At 45.4% G+C, this 25925-nt stretch overlaps 1 protein-coding gene across 3 annotated transcripts in view; it reads left to right on the top strand.

Moving 5' to 3' along the window:
- The window catches only part of JADE2 (jade family PHD finger 2), a 404193-nt gene that overhangs the window by 261718 nt on the left and 116550 nt on the right, over positions 1 to 25925 (top strand). For all 3 annotated transcript variants that reach the window (XM_075856334.1, XM_075856333.1, XM_075856332.1), the window contains one exon: positions 20349 to 20516. In XM_075856334.1, the coding sequence (XP_075712449.1) occupies positions 20349 to 20516 (168 nt within the window). The remainder of the gene's footprint in view (positions 1 to 20348; positions 20517 to 25925) is intronic.

Here is a 25925-nt window from a genome sequence, read left to right as displayed (position 1 = left end):
AAGCCCTTAACTCATCATTACTAAGAGAATCTGTCACCACACGCTTTAATGTTAGGGCATCTAAGAGGTATTCTGCTGCTCTATTGTTTCCAGTAAAACCACTGACACCACGACGGAACCCATTAGAGTTAATGGGTTCCGGTGGTATCCATGGTAATACGGAACTTGTGCTGCCGGTATTCCCTTGTTCTGCTCCTCTGACGGCAGAATGTAATTGAGATTTCCAGGAATCTCATTGACTATGCTGGTCCTGCATTACGCTGCGGTTTTGCCGCACGCAAATACTCGCATCAAAACCGCACGTAATATGCATCGTGTGCATTGACCCTTAGGCCTTATGCACACAAATGTGTTTAACGTCCGTGATATGCGCGTGAAAATCAACGCGCGTCACACGGACCTATGTTCGTCAATGGGGCCGTCCAGACAGTCTGATTTTCACACAGCGTGTGTCCGCTGCGTGAAACTCACGACATGTCCTATAGTTGGCCGTTTTTCGCGCATCAATTTGACGTCAATGGGAGCATGAAAATCGGGCACGGCACACGGAAGCACTTTCGTGTGTCGCACGTGATAGATAAAGAAATGAAGGAAAAAATAAAAGCACTTCCTTTATTTCTTTTTCTAAACATCAAAACCGCGTGTCATAAGGATGGCATATGCGTGAAAATCACGCAGCCACGCACCATTCACTGATGACACACGGAACTGCAATGCGCGCAAAACGCAGCGGTTTTTGCGCGCGCAGAACGCACACGTTTGTGTGAATAAGGCCTAAGGCTACATGCACACGTATTTGGTGCAGAAATTCTGCATCAAAATGCAGGTAAAATCCGCACCCTTTTTTTAATGTGTTTCTAGGTGCGGTGTTTGCATTTCGATGTGAAAATAGGTGCGGTTTTATGCTGCGGATTTTGGTGTGTTTTTTTTGCAAGCATAAACGCAAGATAAATTGGCATGCTTCGGATTTTCGAAATACGCACCGCAGGTCAATTTACATGTGGAAATTCTGCTTACTTGAAATCTCATTTACGTTGCTGGTACTGTATTACACTGCGGATTTGCCGCAAGAAAATACGCGCCACAAATCCATACATAATACACAGCGTGTGCGTTTGGCCTAACGGGCTCATTATTTCATATTGTAAGAATGAGTGGGTATATGCGGCTGGAAGGAGCCGGCTGCAGATATTCAGTATCAGACCAGGTGATCAGACTAAAAAGTACTAGGAAGTGAATTTCTGCATTGACCCATTATATACTTTTTTCTTTTAAATATTTATGTGTGGGATACTGGTATGAAAAGTTTGTTTAACCTTTGGTAGTTTGCTTACTTAGTTAGTATCATCCTCTCTTATACCTTGAACTGCATTTACAATTGTGTTGTCTAGTCAGCTGAAATATACGCATTCCCTGCTTGTTCAATACCTTCACATTGCTTGCTCTGGTGATTTGCGTTCAGCTTTTGTTCCTGGCCATTTTCTACTTTGACTAGATATGTGCTCTGGTCTTCCATCACTATTCTGATTATCTGTGCCAACTTGATACCTCTCTGGATTTCTGCCTACTTTTCACCTGTCACCAGAAGGCACTACTCCAGGGAATCTGACTGGGATACTTTATACCTCCTTGCATGGGTTAAAAATGAAAAGTAGGAAGCTACCTTAGGCTGGGTTCACACGACCTATTTTCAGACGTAAACGAGGCGTATTATGCCTCGTTTTGCGTCTGAAAATAGGGCTACAATACGTCGGCAAACATCTGCCCATTCATTTGAATGGGTTTGCCGACGTACTGTGCAGACAACCTGTCATTTACGCGTCGTCGTTTGACAGCTGTCAAACGACGACGCGTAAAAATACAGCCTCGTCAAAAGAAGTGCAGGACACTTCTTTCAGACGTAATTTGAGCCGTTCTTCATTGAACTCAATGAAGCACAGCTCAAAATTTACGGCTGTCAGAGAAGCCTCGCAAAATGCGAGGAGGAGCATTTACGTCTGAAACGAGGCAGCTGTTTTCGCCTGAAAACAGTCTGTCATTTCAGACGTAAAAGCCTGCTACCGTGTGCACATACCCTTAGATGCTGAACCCTGGTTTAGGCAGGGACAGTCTTATTGAGACATGAAAGGTCCACCCTGGTGGGATTTGCTGCAGAGAATTTCCGCTGCAAATCTGCACCGAATCGTGCAGGTTTTGGTGTGGATATGCCACTGCATATAAATATTTAATTTAAAACCTGCACTTGCAGATTCTGGTCTGGATCTCAAGGTAATCCGCAGCTAAATTTTCAACACTCGGAATTGTTTGCGGATTTTAACTTTACCCCAATCCAAAACGAATCTGCAAAGGAAATTTACATGCTACGGATTTTAAAATCTACAGGTCCTTCTCAATGAATTAGAATATCATCAAAAAGTTAATTTATTTCAGTAATTCAATTCAAAAAGTGAAACTCATATATTATATAGATTCATTACACACAGAGTGATCTATTTCCAGCATTTTTTTCTTTCTTTTTTTTCTCAAATCTGTTTTTATTTGAAATACAAATCGTAACATTATATAAACAGGGGCACATTAGCCCAAAGTGCAAAGAAGTAAAGTTTCAAATTTAGTACATGAGACTTACATTACAAATAACAGACACTGTTATACAGTTATACAAAAAGAAAACAAAAAATAGGGAGAACAGGTGGGGAAAACATACAGTGACAATAGCGTATCTAAGCAACAATTAGTATTTGGAACCATTTCCAATCAAAAAGCAATACAATCAAAGAAAGACATAAGTAATGAGCATATATCTAAAGGATCTGCTGAACCGAAGCCCCTCCATGTGACACTATGTAAACTATAGTGGATGGCCTCTATTGCTCCAGAAAGAAACCCACGGCTGCCATAATTTCATATACTTAACATGACTTGCCGTCTCCCAGCTAGCCAACTCTTCAAATTTGTAAATCTGGTGCACCTTATCAATCCATTGTCCCATAGTGGGGGGGGGGGGGTCAAATTTTTTTCTTTTAATGTTGATGATTATGTTAATAACGGTTAATGAAAACCCAAAATTTAGTCTCTCAGAAAATGAGAATATTATATAAGCCCAATTTCAAAAATGATTTTTAATACCAAAATGTTGGCCTACTGAAAAGTATGTACAGTATATGCCCTCAATACTTGGTCGGGGCTCCTTTTGTATGAATTACTGCATCAATGCGGCGTGGCATGGAGGCGATCAGCCTGTGGCACTGCTGAGGTGTTATGGAAGCCCTGGTTGCTTTGATAGCGGCCTTCAGCTCGTCTGCATTGTTGGGTCTGGTGTCTCATCTTCCTCTTGACAGTACCCCATAGATTCTCTATGGGGTTTAGGTCAGGCGGGTTTGGCCAATCAAGCACATTGATACTGTGGTTATTAAACCAGGTATTGGTACTTTTGGCAGTGTGGGCAGGTGCCAAGTCCTGCTGGAAAGCTTGTCAGCAGAGGGAAGCATGAAGTGCTCTAAAATTTCCTGGTAGACGGCTGCGTTGTCTCTGGACTTGATATAACACTGTGGACCAACACCAGCAGATGACATGGCTCCCCAAACCATCACTGACTGTGGAAACTTTACACTGGACCGCAAGCAACTTGGATAGATGCCTCTCCACTCTTCCTCCAGACTCTGAGACCTGGATTTCCAAATGAAATACAAAATTTACTTTCATCCGAAAACAGGACCACTGAGCAATAGACCAGTCCTTTTTTTCTCCTTAGCCCAGGTAAGACGCTTCTGACGTCTCTGGGTCATGAGTGGCTTGACACAAGGAATGTGACCGTTGTAGTCCTTGTCCTGGATACGTCTGTGTGTGGTGGCTCTTGAATCACTGACTCCAGCCGCAGTCCACTCCTTGTTAATCTCCTGCAGATTCTTGAATGGCCTTTTCTTAACAATCCTTTCAAGCCTGCGGTTATCCCTGTTGCTTGTGCACCTTTTTCTACCACACTTTTTCCTCCCTCTCAACTTTCCATTAATATGCTTGGATATAGCACTCTGTGAACAGCAGCTTCTTTAGCAATGTCCTTTTGTGACTTACACTCCTTGTGGAGGGTGTCAATGGCTGTCTTCTGGACAACTGTCAAGTCAGCAGTCTTCCCCATGATTGTGTAGCCTACTGAACCAGACTGTTGGACCATTTAAAGGCTTAGGAAACCTTTGCAGGTATTTTGTGTTGATTAGCTGATTAGAGTGTCACACCATGAATCTACAATCTTTTACCCAGTATTCAAATCTTCTGAGACTAAATTTTGGGTTTTCATTAAAGGAAGGGTGTCGCGAAAATTTTTTTTTTTATATCAATTTGCTTTAAGTGTTTTATGATCATTTTTTTTATTTATTTGTGTGTTTGTGTTTTACTTTCTTTTTTTTCTAACTTTTTCTTCACTATGGGGGCTGCCATTTTTTTTTTCATCTCTGTATGTGTCGATTAACGACACATACAGAGATGGAATACGGCACATACATCCCCATAGAAAATGCGAACGGGAGCCGTTTGCATTCACTATAGTGTACGCCGTCTGTGTGGGAACGGCGCATTCTCCGCTCCCACACAGTCCATATGGAAGGTCTTCGGCCGAGCGACATCCGGCGCCAATTTCTTGTGGACCGGAAGCCGAGGCTGGACAGTAATATGACTACTTCCGGTCGCAGCTTCAAGACGTGTTCAGAAGCGTGCGGACGGACCGGAGGGAGCGGCGGCGGCAGGAGCAGGTAAGTTATGTTTTGTGTATGTTCGTGTTTTCCTGTGTGAGTAACACTGTATGTAAGCCTACTACACTGTGTATTCGCTCAAAAAATGGAGACACACAGTGTAGGGGGTTTCAACATTCAATCCCCTCCTTTCTCCTGGCACTAGCCAGGATAAAGGAGGGGGGATTGTTTGAGGACGCTAGAGCGAGTGTGTTGCTTTACCACATGCCAATGCTGCAATTTTGGGAATTGCTCCCTCTAGTGACCAGCACAGGGAAATTTTATAAATTCGAATCTAATTTACAATATTTCCTGACTCGTGAAAAAATTTAAAAAAATTAGAACAATGTCTAATCATGTATACACTAACTGTTTAACCCAAAAAAAAAATAAAAAAAAATTTCTAGCGACACATTCCCTTTAACTGTCTGTCATAATCATCAACATTAAAAAAAAAAAAAAATGTTGGAAATAGATCACTCTGTGTGTAATGAATCTATATAATATAGGAGTTTCACTTTTCGAATTGAATTACTGAAATAAATTAACTTTTTAATGATATTCTAATTCATTGAGAAGGACCTGTATACCATAGATTTATTTTCACAGAATGTGGATGTGATTTGTTAAAATCTCATGCACTTGCTTTCTACTATATTCCACTGTGCATTTTCCATACGCAAATCCGGACGTAAAATCTGCAACATTTCTGTCCCATGTGAATTCACCCTTACTCTCCCAAAATGCATTGTATGATAAAGTCTACAAGTTACTGTACACGTGTAGAACGTGCAAATAAGATGACAAAAACATATATGGTATGTGTTTAAGATTCACATTCTGGTGCAAATTGCATTTTTATCCAAACACGTATTAATTTACATTGATGTTGGGCTATGAGTCATAATACATGTATTTTGTCCAGTAATAGCATGCCTTTAGTATGCCTCAACAGATACATCTTCTGTAAAGTCATTTTAAACTCTGATCTGATTTAATCTTACATTGGATATAAGCTTTAGACGACCATCTTTTTAACAGTCAATGTAACATCATTCTGCTATTTCTTTTTTTTTTTTTTTATAAATTCTTTTATTTTCATTTTGTTATTTTGTATCACAAAACGTTCAAAGTATATACAGGAGGGGCGTGGCCAGCAGTCGATGGCGCCGGTCGCATAAACTGAGAGCTCCGCGCCCTGCCACGCAGATCCAGCAGCCTACAGCGGGGAAAGGTGCCTCATATGGGGAAAAAAAGACCCCAAGGGTCTAGACTCACCCCTGCAGCACAGCACCAGGTCGCCGCCGCTCCACCAACGATCGACGGCTACTTTCTTCGGCGGCAAGCCACGCCGCTCCCTCAGCCGCAGCCATCTTGGACAGCCTCGTGTCAGAAGGAAGGGGAGATGTCCGAGCAGGGAGAGGAGACAGTGCCCCACGTACAGGGTAAGCTGAATAGCCGGATGGCTAAAGTTCACCCTCCCAGCTCCCCTAAGCTGTCCTCCACCTCGTCCTGTGAACAGCAGGGAAGGGGGTCCCCTATCCCAGGAGCAATGGAGGCCAGGCCACGAGGAGCATCAGCTCAGTCAGAGGCCCCAGTACACCTGCTTGAACCACCAATGTCACAGCCCTCAGCACAAATGGCCCTACAGATTTGGCCTGCACCTAAACCCCAACGGCCCACGATCCAGCAGCCGGGGAGGAGAGACGATCTGGGGGATACACCATCTTTGACCCCCTATGCCCAGGCCCCTGCATATGCCTCAGATTCTGACCTGGAGGATTCAGCCTCACTTCCTTCAGATGTGCCCCCTATGTGGAGGGAATGTTTCTCACAGTTGCCCACTAAAGAGGACTTTAAGAGTATGATACAAGAAGTGAAGGCAGCTTTTCGTTCAGAATTGGCGGGGGTGTCGCAGCATATACAGCAGATTGCTACGAGGGTGGAGGCTTTAGAAGATGACCACGATGCCACTAGGCGCCATGTTTCTGTGATACAGTCTTCAGTGTCCTCCCAGCTGGCGTCCATTAGAGATATGCAACTGCATCTAGAGGATTTGGATAACAGAGGTCGCCGTCATAATATAAGGATAAGGGGCATACCGGAGCCCTCGGGGTCTGAAGATCTTCCCATCGTGTTAGAGACTATCTTTAACGACCTTTTGGGTGCACCCCCGTCTAATCGGATACCGCTTGACAGAGCGCATAGAGCACTGAAACCAAAATCCATTACATCTCAGCCCAGAGATATCATCTGCTGTGTCCAGGATTTCCGCACTAAGGAGGACATTATGCTTAAAGCCCGTCAGCGTAAAGACCTGGAGTATGCCGGTGTGCCGATTCAGTTATTCCCGGATCTCTCCTGGATTACGTTACAGAAAAGACGTCTGCTTCGTCCACTTCTCGCAGCCCTACGGGACCACAATATTATTTATCGATGGGGGTTTCCGTTCTCCATTACAGCCCGAAGAGATGGTGTTTCTGCAACCCTGAGGTACCCAGGGGATTTGCCTCATTTCTGTGACTCCCTTGGTATACCAACGCCCAAGATGCAGAATTGGGAGACTCCTTTGCCGCCTTCGTCTCCACCTCCAGTCTGGCAGTCGGTCCGAAATAAGCGGAGGACCTCTCCAAGACGACAGTCTACCCGAAGTTCACCAAGACCTGATTTGAATTGATTGACGCTGCGCAGATACACGGCACCTCCGTAATATATGTGAAGGAGCCTGGTCACCCATACCAGCTGCTCCCTTCGCCAGTTGCACTATCCTAGGCTAAAAATGCATTTAGGATTATATTTCTGATTTTATGTTGTTTCGCTTTAATTCGTTAACGTAAATTGTGGCAGGGCGCGATTGCCCGGGATACACTTGGCTCTTTCACCCCCTTTTTGTTTTTTCTCGGCCTGTACGTATTTATACGTACTTTTGTACTAGGTTCCTCGACTGTTGAGACCCGACCTCCTTTTTTGATAGGGGTAATTTGTTTTGCAGTTCTCCCTCTGTTTTTAGAGAGAGTTGCAAAGGGTAATATTGTATTACCAGTTTTCTTTTGCTTTAATATCACCCGCCCCAGGGTATAGTATTCTCCCTGGTAGTATTTTCTGAGTGTGTTTGAAATTCATTGATCTCATGCATTTCTCTTTGTTCTCACTGCAGATATGTGTATTGTCTCCCTGGTACGTCTTTACCCCAGTGTCTTTCCCTCCCCTCCTACTTTCATCCGAAATAACACTTGAGACGACAGTGAATCCTCCAAGAACCTCCAAGGTAGAAGGACGCCGTAGAACACTGCTTGCTTTGAAACCGACATGGGACTGGCCCCGACATAACTGTGAGCTGTATACATCCGCACTTTCCACATCATTCTTTGCTCTTTCATACATCTTTGACCATGGTTAAATTTGTCACACTTAATGTCAAGGGTCTCAACTCCAATGTGAAGAGACGCTTGCTTCTCAGGGAGTTGAAATCGCTTGGAGCGGAAGTTGCTTTTCTGCAGGAAACACACTTAGATTCATCCGGAACTTTCCAATTTGCCCGAGGGGCGTATCCTGCTGTGTACTCTGCCTCGTCAGGTCGCAAAAGGGAGGGGGTGGCCATTTTGATAGCAGCTTCCTGCCCCATACAAGTTCACACCTCACATCTAGATCCGAAAGGCAGATATGTTATAATAGAGGGGACTTTGCTTGGACAGCCCATCGTTTTATGTAACGTTTACTCTCCTAATACCGCACAGATTCCATTCCTACGTAGACTCCTTTCTAAACTCCAGAAGCTTCCTAGGGGGGCATGGCTGGTGGGAGGAGATTTTAATGTCCCGTTCTCCACGTCCATGGATAGGGTCTCTCTTACACACGCTACTCCGACGCCCACCCTTACAGGACTTTCTACACGTTTTAGGCAACTAATTAGAGAGCACCAGCTCTATGATTTGTGGCGAGTGGATCACCCAGGTGATAGGTCCTATACCTTCTTCTCCCATACGCACAGCACTCATACACGCTTAGATTACTTTTTTGGTAATGTCCCTGCCCTCCGTGCGCTCCAGGGGGCGAATATAGACCCCATCTCTTGGTCAGATCACGCACCAGTTTCTGTGTCCCTACAGATAGGGAAACCAAATACGAGAGTATGTCATTGGCGCTTAAACGAAACTTTGATTAAGTCCCCTTCTCTTAGGGACAGCCTGGCCGGGCATATGCGGGAATTTTATGCACTTAATGAGGGATCGGTTCCTTCAGTATCCACTCTTTGGGAGGCGCATAAGGCGGTGATGAGAGGGCAATGCATAGTAATGGGATCTAGATTGAAAAGAGACTCTCGGGCCAAGCGGGTGGCTCTCCATCGGACAATTACTAAGTTGGAGAGAGAAATGGGGATTAAACCGGCGGTCCCGACACTACGGAAATTGATAGAGGCTAGAGCACAACTCAAGGACTTAGCTATGAAGGGGGTAGAAAAGTCATTACTATACACAAAAAGGAAATATTACGACAAAGGTAATAAGGCGCACTCGCTTCTGGCCAGACTATTGCGGGATCAGGCGACTGTTCGTACTCCACAGGCGGTTCGGGATAAGGCGGGCATACTCCAGCATCACCCAGACACGATAGCCACACTTTTTCATGACTATTATAAATCCTTATACCACCTGCCAAATACCTTACCACCTGATCCGGCTCGTCGGAGGGAAACGCTGCAAGCATATCTCTCTTCCTGTGCTCTCCCTAAACTGAAAGATGAGGAGCTTTCATCCCTGAATGCCCCGATCTCTGCGGAGGAATTGTTTGATATATTGAAGGACCTCCCTAGTGGTAAGGCCCCTGGACCAGATGGCTTTACATATGGGTATTATAAGACCTTTGCAGAGATCTTGGTTCCACGGATGGCTTCGTTATTTAATGAATTCCTACAGGGTTCTCCCATCCCTCAAACATTCCTGCATTCTCATATCACGCTGATCCCTAAACCGGGTAGAGACCACGCAGAGTGCTCCAATTACAGACCCATAGCCCTTCTGAATTCGGATCTAAAAATTTTCACCCGTCTTCTAGCTAATAGACTCAATGTTTGGCTCCCTTCTTTGATTCACAAAGACCAAGTGGGCTTTGTGCCTCTTAGGCAAGGAGGAGACAACACACGAAGGGCCCTTGACCTCATTGATGCCCTCCAAAAGCAAAAGGAATCGGCGATCCTTCTTAGTCTAGATGCAGAGAAGGCGTTTGACCGCTTGGGATGGCCATTTATGTTCGAAACTCTAAATTCATTTGGGATTTCGGGCCCTTATTTGACAGCACTGCGTGGTCTCTACTCCAAACCAACAGCGGCAATTAAACTCCCACACTCCACCTCCCCTCCGTTTCAAATCTGGAATGGTACACGTCAGGGGTGTCCCCTATCCCCACTTTTATTTGTGCTATGCATAGAACCTTTAGCAGCTCAAATACGGAAATCCAGGGATATAGCGGGGGTCCAGATACAAGATAAAGAGTTTAAGGTTTCCCTGTTTGCAGATGACGTCCTCTTGACTATCACTAAACCTCATACCTCCCTCCCTAACCTTACTACAGTTCTCCGTAGGTATGGGAGGCTGTCAGGATATAAAACTAATACATCTAAAACGGAAGCGCTCCCTCTTAATGTTCCACACCAGGAGCTCCAGCTACTCAAACACAACTACACCTACAACTGGAAGGAAACCTCCCTGACTTATTTAGGAGTTCAACTCACTCCCTCCTATACGTCGGTTTACAAGGCTAATTTCCCCTCTCTGTTTGTAGAGCTACGTCAGCTAATGGCCAGGTGGGATCCTCTTCCCATGTCATTTTTTGGGCGCATAGCAGCGGTCAAAATGACCTTGCTCCCTAAATTACTGTACTACTTTGAGACTTTGCCGGTAGCAGTACCTATGAAGGAATTGCGGGCTATGCAGTCTTCTATCCTCAGGTTCATATGGCACTCCGGCAGACATCGAATTCCGAAATCAGTTTTATTATCGGGTCGATCTGCGGGTGGGCTATCGGTCCCTGATGTGGTGAAGTACTACTGGGCGGCACACCTCCGTCGCATACCCAGCTGGGTGTCTTTAAGGGCGTACAATAAATGGACCGAAATAGAGAAGCTATGGATGGCCCCGGTCCACCCAAACTCCCTGTTATGGGGTGACCCACTAGTAATGCCGACTGCATCTTTATTGGGTCCCATGAGATTTCAAAGGGAGGTGTGGGAAACCTGTAAAAACCGCTTCCATTTGGCATCGGGTTGCCCGCCCTTGACTTCGGTACTCTACACTCCCACTATCCCGGGGGGCACTACCTCCCGAATAGTCCGATTGTGGACGGGAATTGAGGTATTTCACCTGGCTGATATGGTTGATCCCCACACGCAAGAGCTTCACCCGTTTTCATACTTTCAAAAACATCATAATATTCCCTCCGCTGCGTTCTTTCACTATCTTCAGGTTAGACATTACATGCAGCAAACTTTTAGATCCACGCGGGTTACTGCACCTACAAGCTTCGAAAGGTTATGTCGGTATGCTACCACCACTAGGGGGCTTATCTCAGCCATTTATGCATTATTGCTATCCCCGGAGGGTTCCCCTCCGCCTGGGCATAGATACATGTTGAAGTGGGAGGCCTTACTGAATAAATCCATCCCGCTCTCATTGTGGCAGATTATTTGGTCGCAAGCAGCTAAAACCTCCATCTGCACTGCATATAAGGAAAACCAATATAAAATCCTTATGTTTTGGTACCATACCCCTGCCTTTCTGCATAGCTTCAATCCGGGTATTCCGTCGGATTGCTGGCGATGTAGAGGTCAGAGAGGTGATCTGTTCCATATTTTCTGGAGCTGTTCACTGGTACAACAGTATTGGTTGGAAGTTAAGAACTTGGCATTGGCGGTGTTGCAGCAGGATATTCCCTTAGACCCTCTTCATTACCTCCTAAATGTTCCCCCTAGGTCTTTGGGGAAATCACCAGCTCGACTCTTTCGACACTTTCTTACAGCCGCTAAGACGTTGATAGCATGGAAATGGAGACAGACAACCCCTCCCTCCCACATCGACTTAGTAACTAGAATTAGGGAAATACGTACAATGGAGCATATGACGGCCTCTATTGACAATGAACTGGACAGGTTCAAAGTGGTGTGGGACCCGTGGGACAAGTATTGGATACAGGGAACTCAAGATTAGGTGGTAGGTGGAGCTCCGACTATCCCCCCCCTCCTCACCCCCTTAAACCCCTGTGTTTTTTCCCAGATGTTTTGTCTGTCTATTGAAAGTTACTGTCTTACTATGTGAATTGCATGGCCCTTCATGCTGCTCTAAGTTATATGTATATTGTTGAAAAATTTTCAATAAAAACACAGTTGAAACCAAAGTATATACAGCATAGTTCGAAAATGGCAGTGCAAAACATTCAAGAGGTCACAGGTCAGTTATCAGCATCACATAAGTGCATGGGGTCACCTGAGAGTACCATGTCGCTGGAAACAAATGTTTAAGGAATCTCCGATATGCACCCTGAACCCGCAGCCGTGCATGGTATTCCAGAAGCGAGCATGAGAACATTAAAAGGAGGAAAGAAAAGCAGAGACAGTGAGAGGGAGAGGAAAAACGGAGAGGAAAAAAAAAAAAAGGGGGGGGGGAACTGACCTGACACACCGGATCTAGGTGGGAATTCACGAGGCCATGATGGTCTTATATTCCTCGGTTGTTTGGAATCGGATCCATTCACGCCATGTTTTTAGGAAGGAGGCATGGGTCCCCTTCATTGATGCCGTGAGGTCCTCCATTCTCATGATCTCCTGAATCTTGCCGAACCACATGCCCACTGTCGGGGGACAGGATTGTCTCCACAGTGCAGGAACACACGCCCTAGCCACGTTCACCAGGTATCGAACTACCGAGCGTCTATACGAGGAAAGGGGGACCTCACACAAATGAAGCAGGAAGAGGCCCGGGGATCGCGGGAGGGGGAAATCCGTAAATTTTGAGGAAATGCGCCACACCTCGGACCAGAACCTAGTCAGGAGTGGGCAGTCCCAGAAAATATGCATGATTGTACCCACATGGTCCCCACATCTCCAGCATAATGGCGAGGCCGCCGGGATCATTGCATGCAATCTGGAAGGCACCCTATACCAACGGGACAGAATCTTGAACCCTGCCTCCTGAAATCTACTGGCCATGGAGGACTTATGTGTCACGGTGAACAAGCGTTCCTGTTGTTCAGGGGTGAATGTTTCGCCCAAGTCTCTCTCCCAGCTAAGCAGGTAAGGGGGTGGAGGCAAATTGGAGGGTGAGATCAAGAGCGTATAGAGTCTGGACAACGAGTGACGGATCGTGCCCGTACATAGGAGTTCAAACGAGGAGCAGTCTCGTAGTTGCGTTCCAGGATGGTCCAATAACGCCAGGAAATGTCGCAACTGGGTAATCTGACATGCCGAGAAAGGGACCGGATCCGACAGAGACCGTATTTGAGCGCTCGACATCCACCTCCCATACTGCTGAAAATGTATAGCCTGTCCCTTACCCGCCCTCAACCATACTTGAAATGGGCCACTATCCAGTCCCGGTGGAAAGGCAGGATTGCCTAAAATCGGAAATAGCGGGGAGCGGGACGGCGAGAACTCCGCCTGAGGAAACACCCGTGCTGCGACTGCAAGGGTGGGGCCTGTTGTCGGGTGTGTCCGCGCGACCCGGGGAACATGTCTGCCCAACCAAGGTAGTGCCTGCAAGGGGATTGTCATAAAAGCCTGTTCCATAGATACCCATTCTTTTATCCCGCTGTGCCGGAACCAGTCCAAGATTCGTGCCAAGTGGGAGGCAGGATCGGGCGATACGTGCCGGTTTCCCTGCCCATATGAATTTGTGCACCAGGGACAACAGAGATTGAAAGAACGGGCGCGGGATATGTATCGGTAGGGCCTGTAGGAGATACAGAATCCGTGGTAAAGTGTTCATTTTAAAAATCGCAGACCTACCAAACCAGGTGAAAGTGCCCGACGTCCAAGAGTCCAGGTCCGCCTTTATACGTTGAAGAAGCAAGGGAAAGTTCACCGCATAAAGGCGAGATAGATCACTGGGAAGTCGGACTCACAGGTATTTAAGTGAGTCCCTTGCCCACTTGAAAGGAAAGTACTCCGACAGGTCAGTAACCAGAGTCTGTGGTAACGAGATGTTAAGAGCCTCTGACTTCTGGTAGTTTATTTTGAAGTTGGATAATCTCGAGTATCTACTGAACTCCGCCATCAGGTTGGGCAAGGAAATTCTAGGGCCTGTGAGGAAGAACAGTAGATCGTCTGCATATGCGGCAACCTTATGGGATCTGCCTCCCAGGTCCAAGCCTGTAATGTCTGGGTTGGAGCGGATATGACACAACAAGGGTTCCAGGCATAAAATAAAGATCAGTGGAGATAAGGGGCAGCCTTGTCGTGTACCGTTGGTGATCCTAAAGGAGGATGAGAGGTGCCCCTTGACCTGAGCTGACGGGGAGGAGTAGAGACCAGAGATCCAGGACATCATATGAGTCCCTTTTCCTATATGTCGTAAAGTGGCCAACATAAAGTCCCAGCTGACCCTGTCGAAAGCCTTTTCCGCGTCCGTTGACAAAAAACAAGTGCGGAGTGACGAGACTGCCGCCTGGTACATTAAATTAATTGCCCGCGTGGTGTTATCTCTCGCTTCCCGTAAGGGCATAAAACCCACTTGGTCGGTATGTATCACCTTATGAAGGAGCGGAGACAACCGATATGCCAGAATCTTCGCAAAGAGTTTCAAATCTACATCCAGTAGAGAAATAGGACGATAACTCTGGCATAGGGATGGGTCCTTCCCCTCCTTGGGTATAACCGTGATGTGCGCCCTCAACGTATCCCCTGGGATGGAGCCCCCCTCGGTAAGCAGATTAAAGGCCCGGATGAAATGAGGTGTGAGCACGTCTGAGTAGGTCTTATAGTAAGGCAGGGACAGGCCGACCGGTCCAGGGCCTTCCCCGTGGGTGAGTCTTTCAGTGCCCATGACAACTCCTCTGGGGAGATGGGGGCCTCTAAGGCCGCAATATCGTCCAGTGGGATGGATTTCATCCCGGAGGATCGAAGATACTCCTCGATCTTCTCCAGCTGGCTGCCGCCATCCTGTGAGGAGGGTGCCTTTGGGAGGTTGTAGAGAGAGTGATAATAGGCACGGAACGTCTCTGAAATGTCATGTGGGAGTTGCAGTCGTTCATTATGTGTGCCTAGGATGTGTGGAACGTATGTACGCGAGCGGGTTTTCCGGAGGGCACGGGCCAAGGTCCTACTGGGTTTATTACTGAATTCGTGAAAATGTAGTCTACATTTAACTAGGGTGGCCTTCGCCTTGGCAAGACAGAGTGAACGTACCTGCTCCCTCAATTGCCACAATTCTGCCCCTAATAACCGGTCCTGTGATACATTATGGGACTGTTCCAGTCTATGTATTCGGGACAGTAGGTCTCTAAGGTGGGCTGTCCGCTCCTTCTTAAGTTTGGCTCCCATTCGTATAAGGGACCCACGCACCACACATTTATGCGCCTCCCATATACAAAAAGGATCCATCCCCGGTGTGTCGTTTTTGTCAAAGTACTCCACCAGGTCTCGGCGTACATCGGAGACCACTGTCGTATCCTGCAGGAGCGACTCGTTCAATCACCACTGCTAAGAGTGAGGGTGGGCAATGCATTGGACGAGCTAAGGTGAGGGTAATAAGGGCGTGGTCAGATATCGTTATGTCATCTATTGAGGATGATGTAAGGCTAGGGAGATGTGCATGACGCAGGAAAAAGTAATCTAACCTGGAGTAGGAATTGTGTGGTGCCGAGTAGTACGTGTAGTCCTTGACTAAGGGATGCAAAACCCGCCACGCGTCAACAAGTTGGTGTTCATGCAGCAGTCATCGTATACGACGATGCGCTGCCCTGGGTAGGGAGGAGTGTCCTCGCGATGTGTCTAAGACGGGGTTTAGGGTGACATTTAAATCCCTCCCCAGGACTAGGGTGCCTTCCAGGAAGCAATCCAGAGCCCTCAAAACTCTGTCCAGTCAGGCCACCTGACCAGAGTTAGGGAGATAGTATGAGGCCAGTGTGTACAGTGCTTTATCCAACTTACCCTTCACGAAAAGGTACCGTCCCACTTCATCTGTGCAGGTGTCCAAGTGTTCCCAGTGAAGGGAGCGGGAGACCAGGATTGAGACTCCCTTGGTCTTGGAGTCAGGGGACGCACTATGATACCCATCGGGGTAGTTAGCGTCTGTGAGCTTCGGGATGCAGTCTGCCCGGAAGTGAGTTTCCTGCAGAAAGGCCACGTGCGCTTTTCTTTTCCACAGAAGACGGAGAATGGAGGACCTCTTTTCCGGAACATTCAAACCCTGTGCATTTAGGGAGACAACGGTATGTCAGACATGGTAGCGGAGTTTTTAGGGATGGACAGAGGGGGAAGGAGAGAGAAAGGAGAAGAAGAAAAAGAGAATGAAGAAAAAGAGCGAGCTCCTACACAGGAGCGGTAGAACCTAATGTATCAAAAGCAAGCTCTCTAAAGTCGGAGTACAATACCTCTCAACTACTCAACGCAAGCTGTGTCGCCCGCAGAAGGCCTTCAAACACGACACAGCTACACGGAACCCTAATAGGGAACGAGGAAAAACCGGAGTGCGGTAACAGCGTGTCGGCAATTAAAGTGTCAACTAGATAATTCAATTAACTAAAATGAATTGAAGCCCTGGACTCACCCTATCAACAGTTAACATTCCCAGCACCCACCTTCCCCTACGTGATGACACAGATTAGGCAGGTGAAACAGTTCGAGCAGTTATACCAGTTAAAACATCCCCCAACTGGTGTGAACCTTCCCGTCCCCCAGACCCACAGTAATTCAACTGGCTATATGGCAGTACCAGCAATGTGTTCCTGACAGTCCTCCAAGAACCCTATGGGAAAAAAGAGAGAAGAAAAAGGCGAAAAGAAGTACAGGAAAAAGTCCACATAAAAGGTGTCGGCGAGCATTCAGTCCCTCCACGGCGAGCGTCGTCCAGGGGCATGGGGGTCAACGGGCCCTGACCCTCGGTCTCTGCGTGGAGGTCGACGTTCCGAGGTTCGGGTGGCTCCGCTTCTGGTCGGATCGGAGGACGGGACCCATAATCCGGATACGGGCCTCCTCTGGGAGCGAATGGTGCCGGCGGTTCGGTCCAGTCTGGTAACCGCACTGGTGGGGTCTCCAAGAACCGGAATGCCTCCTCCAGGTCGTCAGGGGAGCAGACTGCAAATGACATTCCCTGCTTGCGGAGGATGATGTGGAATGGGTATCCCCACCTGTATGTTGCGCCTGCTGCCTTTGTTGCTTCCAATAATGGGCGGACAATTCTGCGCATTGAGAGTGTCAATCTGGATACATCTGGCAGAACGGTGATGTCGGTACCGTTGTAAGGGACAGCCCCTTTTTCCCAGGCTCTTCGGGCAATTTCCTCTTTCTGCTTGTAGAAATGCACTCTACATATAACATCCCTGGGTCGGTTGCCGTCTCCATTCCGGGGACCCGCCAGTCTGTGAACTCTGTCCGTCTCTATGGGCATATCCCGCAGGCGCTCCAGGAGCTTGTAGAAAATGTGAGTCACAGCATCGTAAAGTCCATCGGAGGGTACAGACTCGGACAAACCCCTCAGTTTCAAGTTATTCCGCCGCCCCCTGTTCTCGACATCATCCAAGTGTAGGGAGAGGTCTCGGAGTTGCGTAGCTTGGGTAGCCAAGGACTGGGAAAGGACCGATATGTCCAGGGAATCGACGGAGTGCTGGCGCTCTAACGTGTCTACCTTTGCGGCCAGGGCACGTACATCTTGTGTGACCTCACCAATGGCCCTGTCGTGTTTCTCCTCTAGCCGTGCGAGGCGGAGGTCCAAGTCAGTTTTAGTGGGCAATACCCTGACCATCTCCCAAAGTTCTGCCAGGGTCCGTTCCATGGAGAGCCCCCCGCTGGAGGCCTGCGTGATGATCCCCTGTGTGTACTGGCGGGGTGGGGGAGGGGGTCTCCCTGAAAATGACCAGCAGTCTCATTCTGCTATTTCTACTTATGTCAAACTTAAAGTAGATCTGTCACCAGATTTCACAATACAACCTGCATACATTATGAAACAGATCTCTTAGACCTGATGAAACTGGTGTTCTAACTTTGAAAATCTATATAAGAAAATCAGTATAATACTTTCTCAATGTTTTCCTGCCTTATATTAAATTGAACATTTTATGAGACCAAGGGTATGCATGATGTCCTCTCAATCTTCTCCCACCTAAAGCTGACAAGCTCCTATCAGTGTCCCTCCTCCTCCGCACCATGCTGAATTCTCGCACATGCTCAGTACAAGCTGCAGTCTCCTAAACTGCGTTTTATCATCTAAAACTAAAAACGCATGCTAAAAGTGTGAGACCAGCCTAAAAAGTAGTCCTGTACTCCGTTCTAGTCTCAAGCCATATGATTCAGGTTTCAAATCTGGGATCTAAACTCTAAGGATGAAAAGTGCAGTTTAATTGACTTACCCCAAATTAATCCATGCAGGAAATCCAAGCATTATAGTCCTCTCATCATGATCTACTAATTGTAATAGAACGATTCTCTGTGTGACCAGATCTCCACTGAAATCAATGGAAGTAGCACAATTAGTTAGGACTGATGGAAGCACGTGTGGTAATTTCTTTTGTAATACGTTCTCTTTGAAATTGGTGGGTATCTTATCTCCTGGACTCCCACTGATGTAACATTTCAGAAGATTCTATTAAGATATATTCACACAGGGCGGATTCGCTGCGTAAAAGCACACAGCCTATCCGCCAATTCCGGACGAAAAACGCACCAAATTGTGGTGCAGTTTTTTGGCCAAAATCTCCGCTGTGGAAAACCCCACACAAAAAAAAATGGATACTTACAATGGCGACGCGTTCCTCCGACTTCATGACGTTCTGCAGCCGTGGGATGATGTTTCATCCCATGTGACAGTTGCAGCCTGTCACATGGGATGAATCGTTATCCCAGGAGGCCGGCCTCGATAAAGAAACACAGAATTCTGGGTAAGTATAAGAATTTTTTTTTTCTGAGTTGCGCTTTTTTTGGGCAGAATCGCTGCATTTTAGACGCAAAGAAACCACAACATCTGCTATTTGTTGCAGGTTTTACCGCCCCATTGAATTTAATGGGGAAAACCCGTAACAAATAACAGCGTTTACGCAAATACAATTGACCTGCTGCAGACTAAAAAACCGCACCGCAGGTCATTTTCTGAGCGGTTTTTCCGGTCCGCATTTACGCAGCGTGTGGATGAGATTTGTTCAAATCTCATCCACTTTGCTGGTATTATATTATGCTGCAGATTTTCTGCAATGAAATCCATTGTGGAAAATTCGCAGTATTTATGATACTTGTGAACTTACCCTTACAGGAAAACCCCATGAATAGTCAATGGGCAAAATGATTGGATCGCTCGGATTTGTAGATTCCAATTGTTTTCATAGTGTGTTAACAGTGATTGCAATAGATACCCCATTATGAAGACTGGCATGGATTTGTTTAGCTATGGGGAACTGGTGAAAGTAAGTCCAGTCATCCCTGTGGTGTGATAATGGATTATTGGGATGTCGCCCTGGTTGGAGACCAAATTTCTGTGTGTAAACCTAGACCTCATTAATCTGTTAGGCCTCATGCACACGACCGTAGCCATGTGCACGGCCGTGATTTTCGGGTCGGCCGGGGGCGGAGTGTTACCTGCAAGCCGCCCGCAAATCGCGGGCCGTGCGCATGGCCGCGTCCATTATTTCCTATGAGACTGGACCGCAGAACACGGCCGTAATAAGACTTGCCCGTTCCTTCTGCGGTCCGGGCTCCTGGGCCATGCACGGACCGTGGAAACCACGATCGTGTGCATGGCCCCATAGGAATGAATGGGGCCGCAATTCTCCCGTGGATTTTCGGGGGAATTGCGGCCGCAAAAGCACGTTCGTGGGGCCTTACTCACAAAAACTATTAATGTTCTTCTGAAAATGTTTTCATTATGCAAGCATATTTCTGTGGGATTTTACATGAAATTATAAACTTTATTCATGTAACAAGACATAGCAAACATTGCATGAAATAAAGCAATATCATTAATTGGTAATAACCATATAGCTGCAACGTATGTCATTGTTTTAAATTATTTTAGATTTATTTGTGCATTTTTATGTCGGTGTTAAATGACAAAAGTAACTACACGTTCATCAAACCATTTATATGTCAAAGAGACATATCAAAAGTTTGGCTCGTGCTGGAACGAAGGTGCAGAAGCATTCTGCTGAGCATCCGGCAACTTTGGCTGTGATCAGCACTCATCCTCAGGCTGAAGTCGGCTCACATAGACGTTTTATGAGAGCCGTCTTCAGGCTGGCGAGAAGCGCTGATCACAGATGAAGGAGCAAAGCGATCAGCACCTTCATCACAACAATGGTGGCGATCTCAGAACCCGGACCCTAACTGATCCAAACTTTTGATATGTCTATATGACATATTAAAAGTTTGTTGAAAGTGTAGGTCCTATTTAAACGTTTTTCATTCAGTTTTTGTTTTTTTTCCTTCAGGCTTGCTATGGAATCCTTAAAGTTCCCACCGGAAACTGGCTCTGTCGATCTTGTGCACTTGGCGTTCAAGCAAAATGTTTACTTTGCCCAAAAAGAGGAGGAGCTTTGAAGCCTACAAGAAGTGGGACAAAATGGGTCCACGTTAGTTGTGCCTTATGGATACCTGAAGTAAGACTTTAAATACTGTATAAACTTTCCCATATATTATGACCGGGTTTTGGAATGTTTGCTAATTTTCTCGATATGCTTTGCCAGTGTTGCTTTAATGCCGGGCTTATTACCAGCCTGAAACATGTAAGCGTCTGTTACCGGGGAGTTGTTTGAAGTAAGATTCGAGTTCCATCTTTGCCTGCATCCAGACTTGTAATTAAAATTATATTGTGTGATAATTTGTGATTTTCACTGTTTAACCCCTTCCCGCTCCTTGACGTACTATTACGTCATGGCAGCTGTATCGTTCGCGCTCCATGCCGTAATAGTACGTCTCGGGAGTAACGGCCGTTTCGGCCGTCCTCCCGACACATACAGGAGCTGTGACGCTGCTGTCTTGTTCAGCAGCTGTCACAGCTCCTACAGCGGGGACCGATCGCTGTGTCCCCGCTGATTAACCCCTTAAAAGCCGCGTTCTATAGAGATCGCGGCTTTTTAGGGGTTAAGCTGCCATCGCCGGCCTGCTACGCGATAGCGGCCGGCGATGGTGACTATGGCAACCGGACACCAAACAATGGCGTCCGGCTATGCCATAGACGGAAGCCTAGTGGGTCCTGACAACGTCAGGACCCACTATGCTTGCTGTCAGTGAGTAGCTGACAGTTCTAATACACTGCACTACGCATGTAGTGCAGTATATTAGAATTGCGATCAGGGCCTCCTGCCCTCATGTCCCCTAGTGGGACAAAGTAATAAAGTAAAAAAAAAGTTAAAAAAAGATGTGTAAAAATAAGAAAATAAAAGTTTTAAAAGTAATAAAAGTAAAAGTCCCACTTTTTCCCTTATCAGGCCTTTATTATTAATAAAAATATATAAACAAACAAATAAACTATACATAATTGGTATCGCCGCGTCCGTAACGGCCTGAACTACAAAATTATTTTGTTATTTATCCCGCACGGTGAACGCCGTAAAAAAAAATATTAATAAACCGTACCACAATCACAATTGTTTGGTCACTTCACCTCCCAAAAAATGGAATAAAAAGAGATCAAAAAGTCGCATGTACCTAAAAATGGTACTGATGGAAAATACAGTTCGTTACGCAAAAAATAAGTCCTCGCACGGCTTTATTGATTGAAAAATAAAAACGTTCTGGCTCTTAGAATAAGGTAACACAAAAAGTGAATGATTGTTTACAAAACGTATTTTATTGTGCAAACGCCATAAGACATAAAAAAAAACTATAAACATCTGGTATCGCCGTGATCGTATCGCCCCGCAGAATAAAGTTAATATATCATTTATAGCGCACGGTGAACGCTGTAAAAAAAAAAGTATACAAAAACAATAGTAGAATTGCTGTTTATTAGTCACCACGCCACCTAAAAATGGAATAAAAACTGATCAAAAAGCCGCATGCACCCCATGAAAACTACAATGGATTCCTCAAGGGGTCTAGTTTCCAAATTGGGGTCACTTTTGGGGGGTTTCCAATGTTTTGGCACCACAAGACCTCTTCAAACCGGACATGGTGCCTAATAAAAAAGAGGGCTCAAAATCCGCTAGGTGCTCCTTTGCTTCGGAGGCCGGTGCTTCAGTCCATTACCGCCCGAGGGCCACATGTGGGATATTTCTCTAAACTGCAGAATCTGGGCAATAAGTATTGAGTTGCGTTTCTCTGATAAATCCTTTTGTGTTATAAAAAAAATGGTATAAAAAGAGTAAATGTCACCTCTACTTTGCTCTAAATTTCTGTGAAACACCTAAAGGGTTCATAAACTTTCTAAATGCTGTTGTGAATACTTTGAGGGGTCTAGTTTCTAAAATGGGGTGTTTGATAGGGGTTTCTAATATATGGGCCCCTCAAAGCAACTTCAGAAATGAACTGGAACCTAAAAAAATAAATAAATGAGGCAATACTTCGCTTCTTACATTATACTGATAATGAGCCGTGCCCACTCCGAGATGACCCCAGTTTTGACCGTTTGTATAAACGGAGACCCCTATTAGACCGTTCCAGTGCCCGGTTTTCCCAAGCATACACCCCCGAGAAGTGTTTTTCTATTGATGAGTCCCTGGTACATTTTAAAGGGAGGGTTCAATTCCGCCAGTACCTGCCAGGTAAGAGGGCAAGGTATGGCGTGAAGATGTATAAGCTGCGAGAGTGCATCAGGGTATACCTACAGATTTAGGATATATGAAGGAAAGGCCACCCCCAAACCAGACTGCATCCTGGACTACAATAGGTACATGGGAGGGATGGACTTGTCAAATCAAGTCCTGAAGCCCTACAGCGCCATGCGGTGTGGTATAAGAAGCTGGCCGGGCACATCATACAGATGGCATTGTACAATGCGTATGTGCTACGTCGATGTGCAGGCCAGAGGGGAACTTTCCTGGAATTTCAAGATCTAATCTTTAGGGACCAGGAAGGGGGGGCGCATCGTACCAGGGCAACACTTTCCAGGAGAAGGTCCCCAAACCGGTGGAAAGGGAAAGAGTCAAAAGAGGTGCAGAGTCTGCTATAAGAGGGGGATAAGGAAGAACACAATATACCAATGTGACACGTGTCCCGAAAAACCAGGGCTCTGTATAAAAGATTGTTTTAAAATGTATCATACATCCCTTGATTTTCAATTTACCCTGATGCACTCCGCACAGCTTACCCCCCTCATCTTTCCCTTCTGAGCCCTGCCGTATGCCCAGGCAGCTGATAACAGCCACATGTAGGGTATTGTCGTACCCAGGAGAACCCACATTACAATTTAAGGGGTGTATATCTCCGGTGGCGCATGCTGGGCACACTATATTGGACACTGAAATGGCATATACATATATAAAATTGCAAATCTCACACTGCACCATCTGCTGCGCATTATCTTTTACACAGTACCTGTGGGGTCAAAATGCTCACTACACCTCTAGATGAATGTCTTAAGGGGTGTAGTTTTTAAAATGGGGTCACTTCTCGGGGGTTTCAACTGTACTGGTACCTCAGGGGCTTCTGCACACATGACTTAGCACCAGAAAAGCTCCAGTAGGCCAAATGGTGGTCCTTTCCTTCTGAACCCCCCCCCTATCCCCAAAGGGCAGTTTATCACCACAAATGGGGTATTGCCGCACTAAGGACAAATTGGGCAACAAAATGGGGTATGTTGTTCCTTGTGAAAATAAGAAATTTTGATCAAAAATGACATCTTATTGGAAAAAATATCATTTTTTTCATTTCACAGCCCAATTCAAATAGGTGCTGTGAAAAAACTGTGCGGTCAAAATGATAACAAAAACCATAAATGAATTCCTTGAGGGGTGTAGTTTCCAAAATGGGGTCACTTCTGGTGGGTTTCCATTGCTTTGATACCTCTGGGGCTCTGCAAATGCAACATGGCACCCGAAAACCAATCCAGCAAAATCTGGACTCCAACAAACACATAGCGCTCCTTTCCGTCTGAGCCCTCCCATGGGCCCAAACGGCAGTTTATCACCACAAATGGGGTATTGCCGCACTAAGGACAAATTGGGCAACAAAATGGGGTATGTTGTTCCCTGTGAAAATAAGAAATTTTGATCAAAAATGACATCTTATTGGAAAAAATATAATTTTTTTCATTTCACAGCCCAATTCAAATAGGTGCTGTGAAAAACCTGTGCGGTCAAAATGATAACAAAAACCATAAATGAATTCCTTGAGGGGTGTAGTTTCCAAAATGGGGTCACTTCTGGTGGGTTTCCATTGCTTTGATACCTCTGGGGCTCTGCAAATGCGACATGGCACCCGAAAACCAATCCAGCAAAATCTGGACTCCAACAAACACATAGCGCTCCTTTCCTTCTGAGCCCTCCCATGGGCCCAAACGGCAGTTTATCACCACAAATGGGGTATTGCCGCACTAAGGACAAATTGGGCAACAAAATGGGGTATGTTGTTCCCTGTGAAAATAAGAAAATTTGATCAAAAATGACATTTTATTGGAAAAAATATAATTTTTTTCATTTCACAGCCCAATTCAAATAGGTGCTGTGAAAAAACTGTGCGGTCAAAATGATAACAAAAACCATAAATGAATTCCTTGAGGGGTGTAATTTCCAAAATGGGGTCACTTCTGGTGGGTTTCCATTGTTTTGATACCTCAACGCCTCTTCAAACCTGGCATGCTGCCTAAAATATATTCTAATAAAAAAGAGGCCTCAAAATGCACTAGGTGCTTCTTTGCTTCTAGGGCTTGTGTTTTAGTCCACGAGCGCAGTAGGGCCACATGTGGGACATTTCTAAAAACTGCAGAATCTGGACAATACATATTTAGTAGTGTTTCTCTGGTAAAACCTTCTCTGTTACTAAAAAAAAATTGAATAAAATTGAAATTCAGCAGAAAAAATGAAATTTGCAAATTTAATTTCCACTTTGCTTTAATTCCTGTGAAATGCCTGAAGGGTTAAAAAACTTTCTATATGCTGTTTTGAATACTTTGAGGGGTCTAGTTTTTAAAATGGGGTGTTTTATGGGGGTTTCTAACACATAGTCCCCTCAAATCCACTTCAGAACTGAACTGGCACCTTCAAAAAAAGGCTTTTGAAATTTTCTTAAGAATATGAGAAATTGCTGTTTATGTTCTAAACCTTGTAACGTCCAAGAAAAATAAAAGAATGTTCAAAAAACGATGCCAATGAAAAGTAGACATATGGGAAATGTGAACTAGTAACTATTTTGGGTGGTATAACCGTCTGTTTTTCAAGCAGATGCATTTAAATTCTGAAAAATGCTATTTTTTGTAAATTTTCTCTAAATTTTGCAATTTTTCACAAATAAAGACTGAATATATCGACCAAATTTTACCACGAACATGAAGCCCAAAGTGTCACGAGAAAACAATCTCAGAATCGCTTGGATAGGTTTAAGCATTCCGACGTTATTACCACATAAAGTGAAATATGTCAGATTTGAAAAATGGGCTCTGAGCCTTAAGGCCCAAACTAGGCTGCGTCCTTAAGGGGTTAATATATTCTGTTCTTTTATTTCTGTGCTATTATATTATAGTTATTTTACAGCTACACCTTCTCTTGTCCCTGAACTATCTCCCACTGTAAAGGAGGAATGTCGAAGATCTTCAGGGCTACACAAGAAAATATTTGTCTCTGTTTGGACGCATAAAAATGGACATTTTGCCTCTTTTTTTTTATCTGTTCTATTTGTCCAAGCATTCAGTTTTTTTATTTTTCTGTTGACGTAGCTGTATGGGGACTTTTGTGTGGCGGGATGAGTTGAATTGTTCAATGGCACCATTTTGGGGCACATGTAATTTATTGATTAACTTTTATAAACTTTTAAACTTTTTTTTGCCGTTCACCATGCAGTGTAAATAACGCGTTACTGTTATTCTATGGGTTAATATGATCACGGTGATACCAAATATATATAGTTTTTTA

Source organism: Rhinoderma darwinii, chromosome 3, assembly GCF_050947455.1.
Source record: "Rhinoderma darwinii isolate aRhiDar2 chromosome 3, aRhiDar2.hap1, whole genome shotgun sequence".
Taxonomy (NCBI): Eukaryota; Metazoa; Chordata; class Amphibia; order Anura; family Rhinodermatidae; genus Rhinoderma; species Rhinoderma darwinii.
Note: the sequence above shows the minus strand (reverse complement) of the source record. Positions and strands in the feature narration are given on the sequence as shown.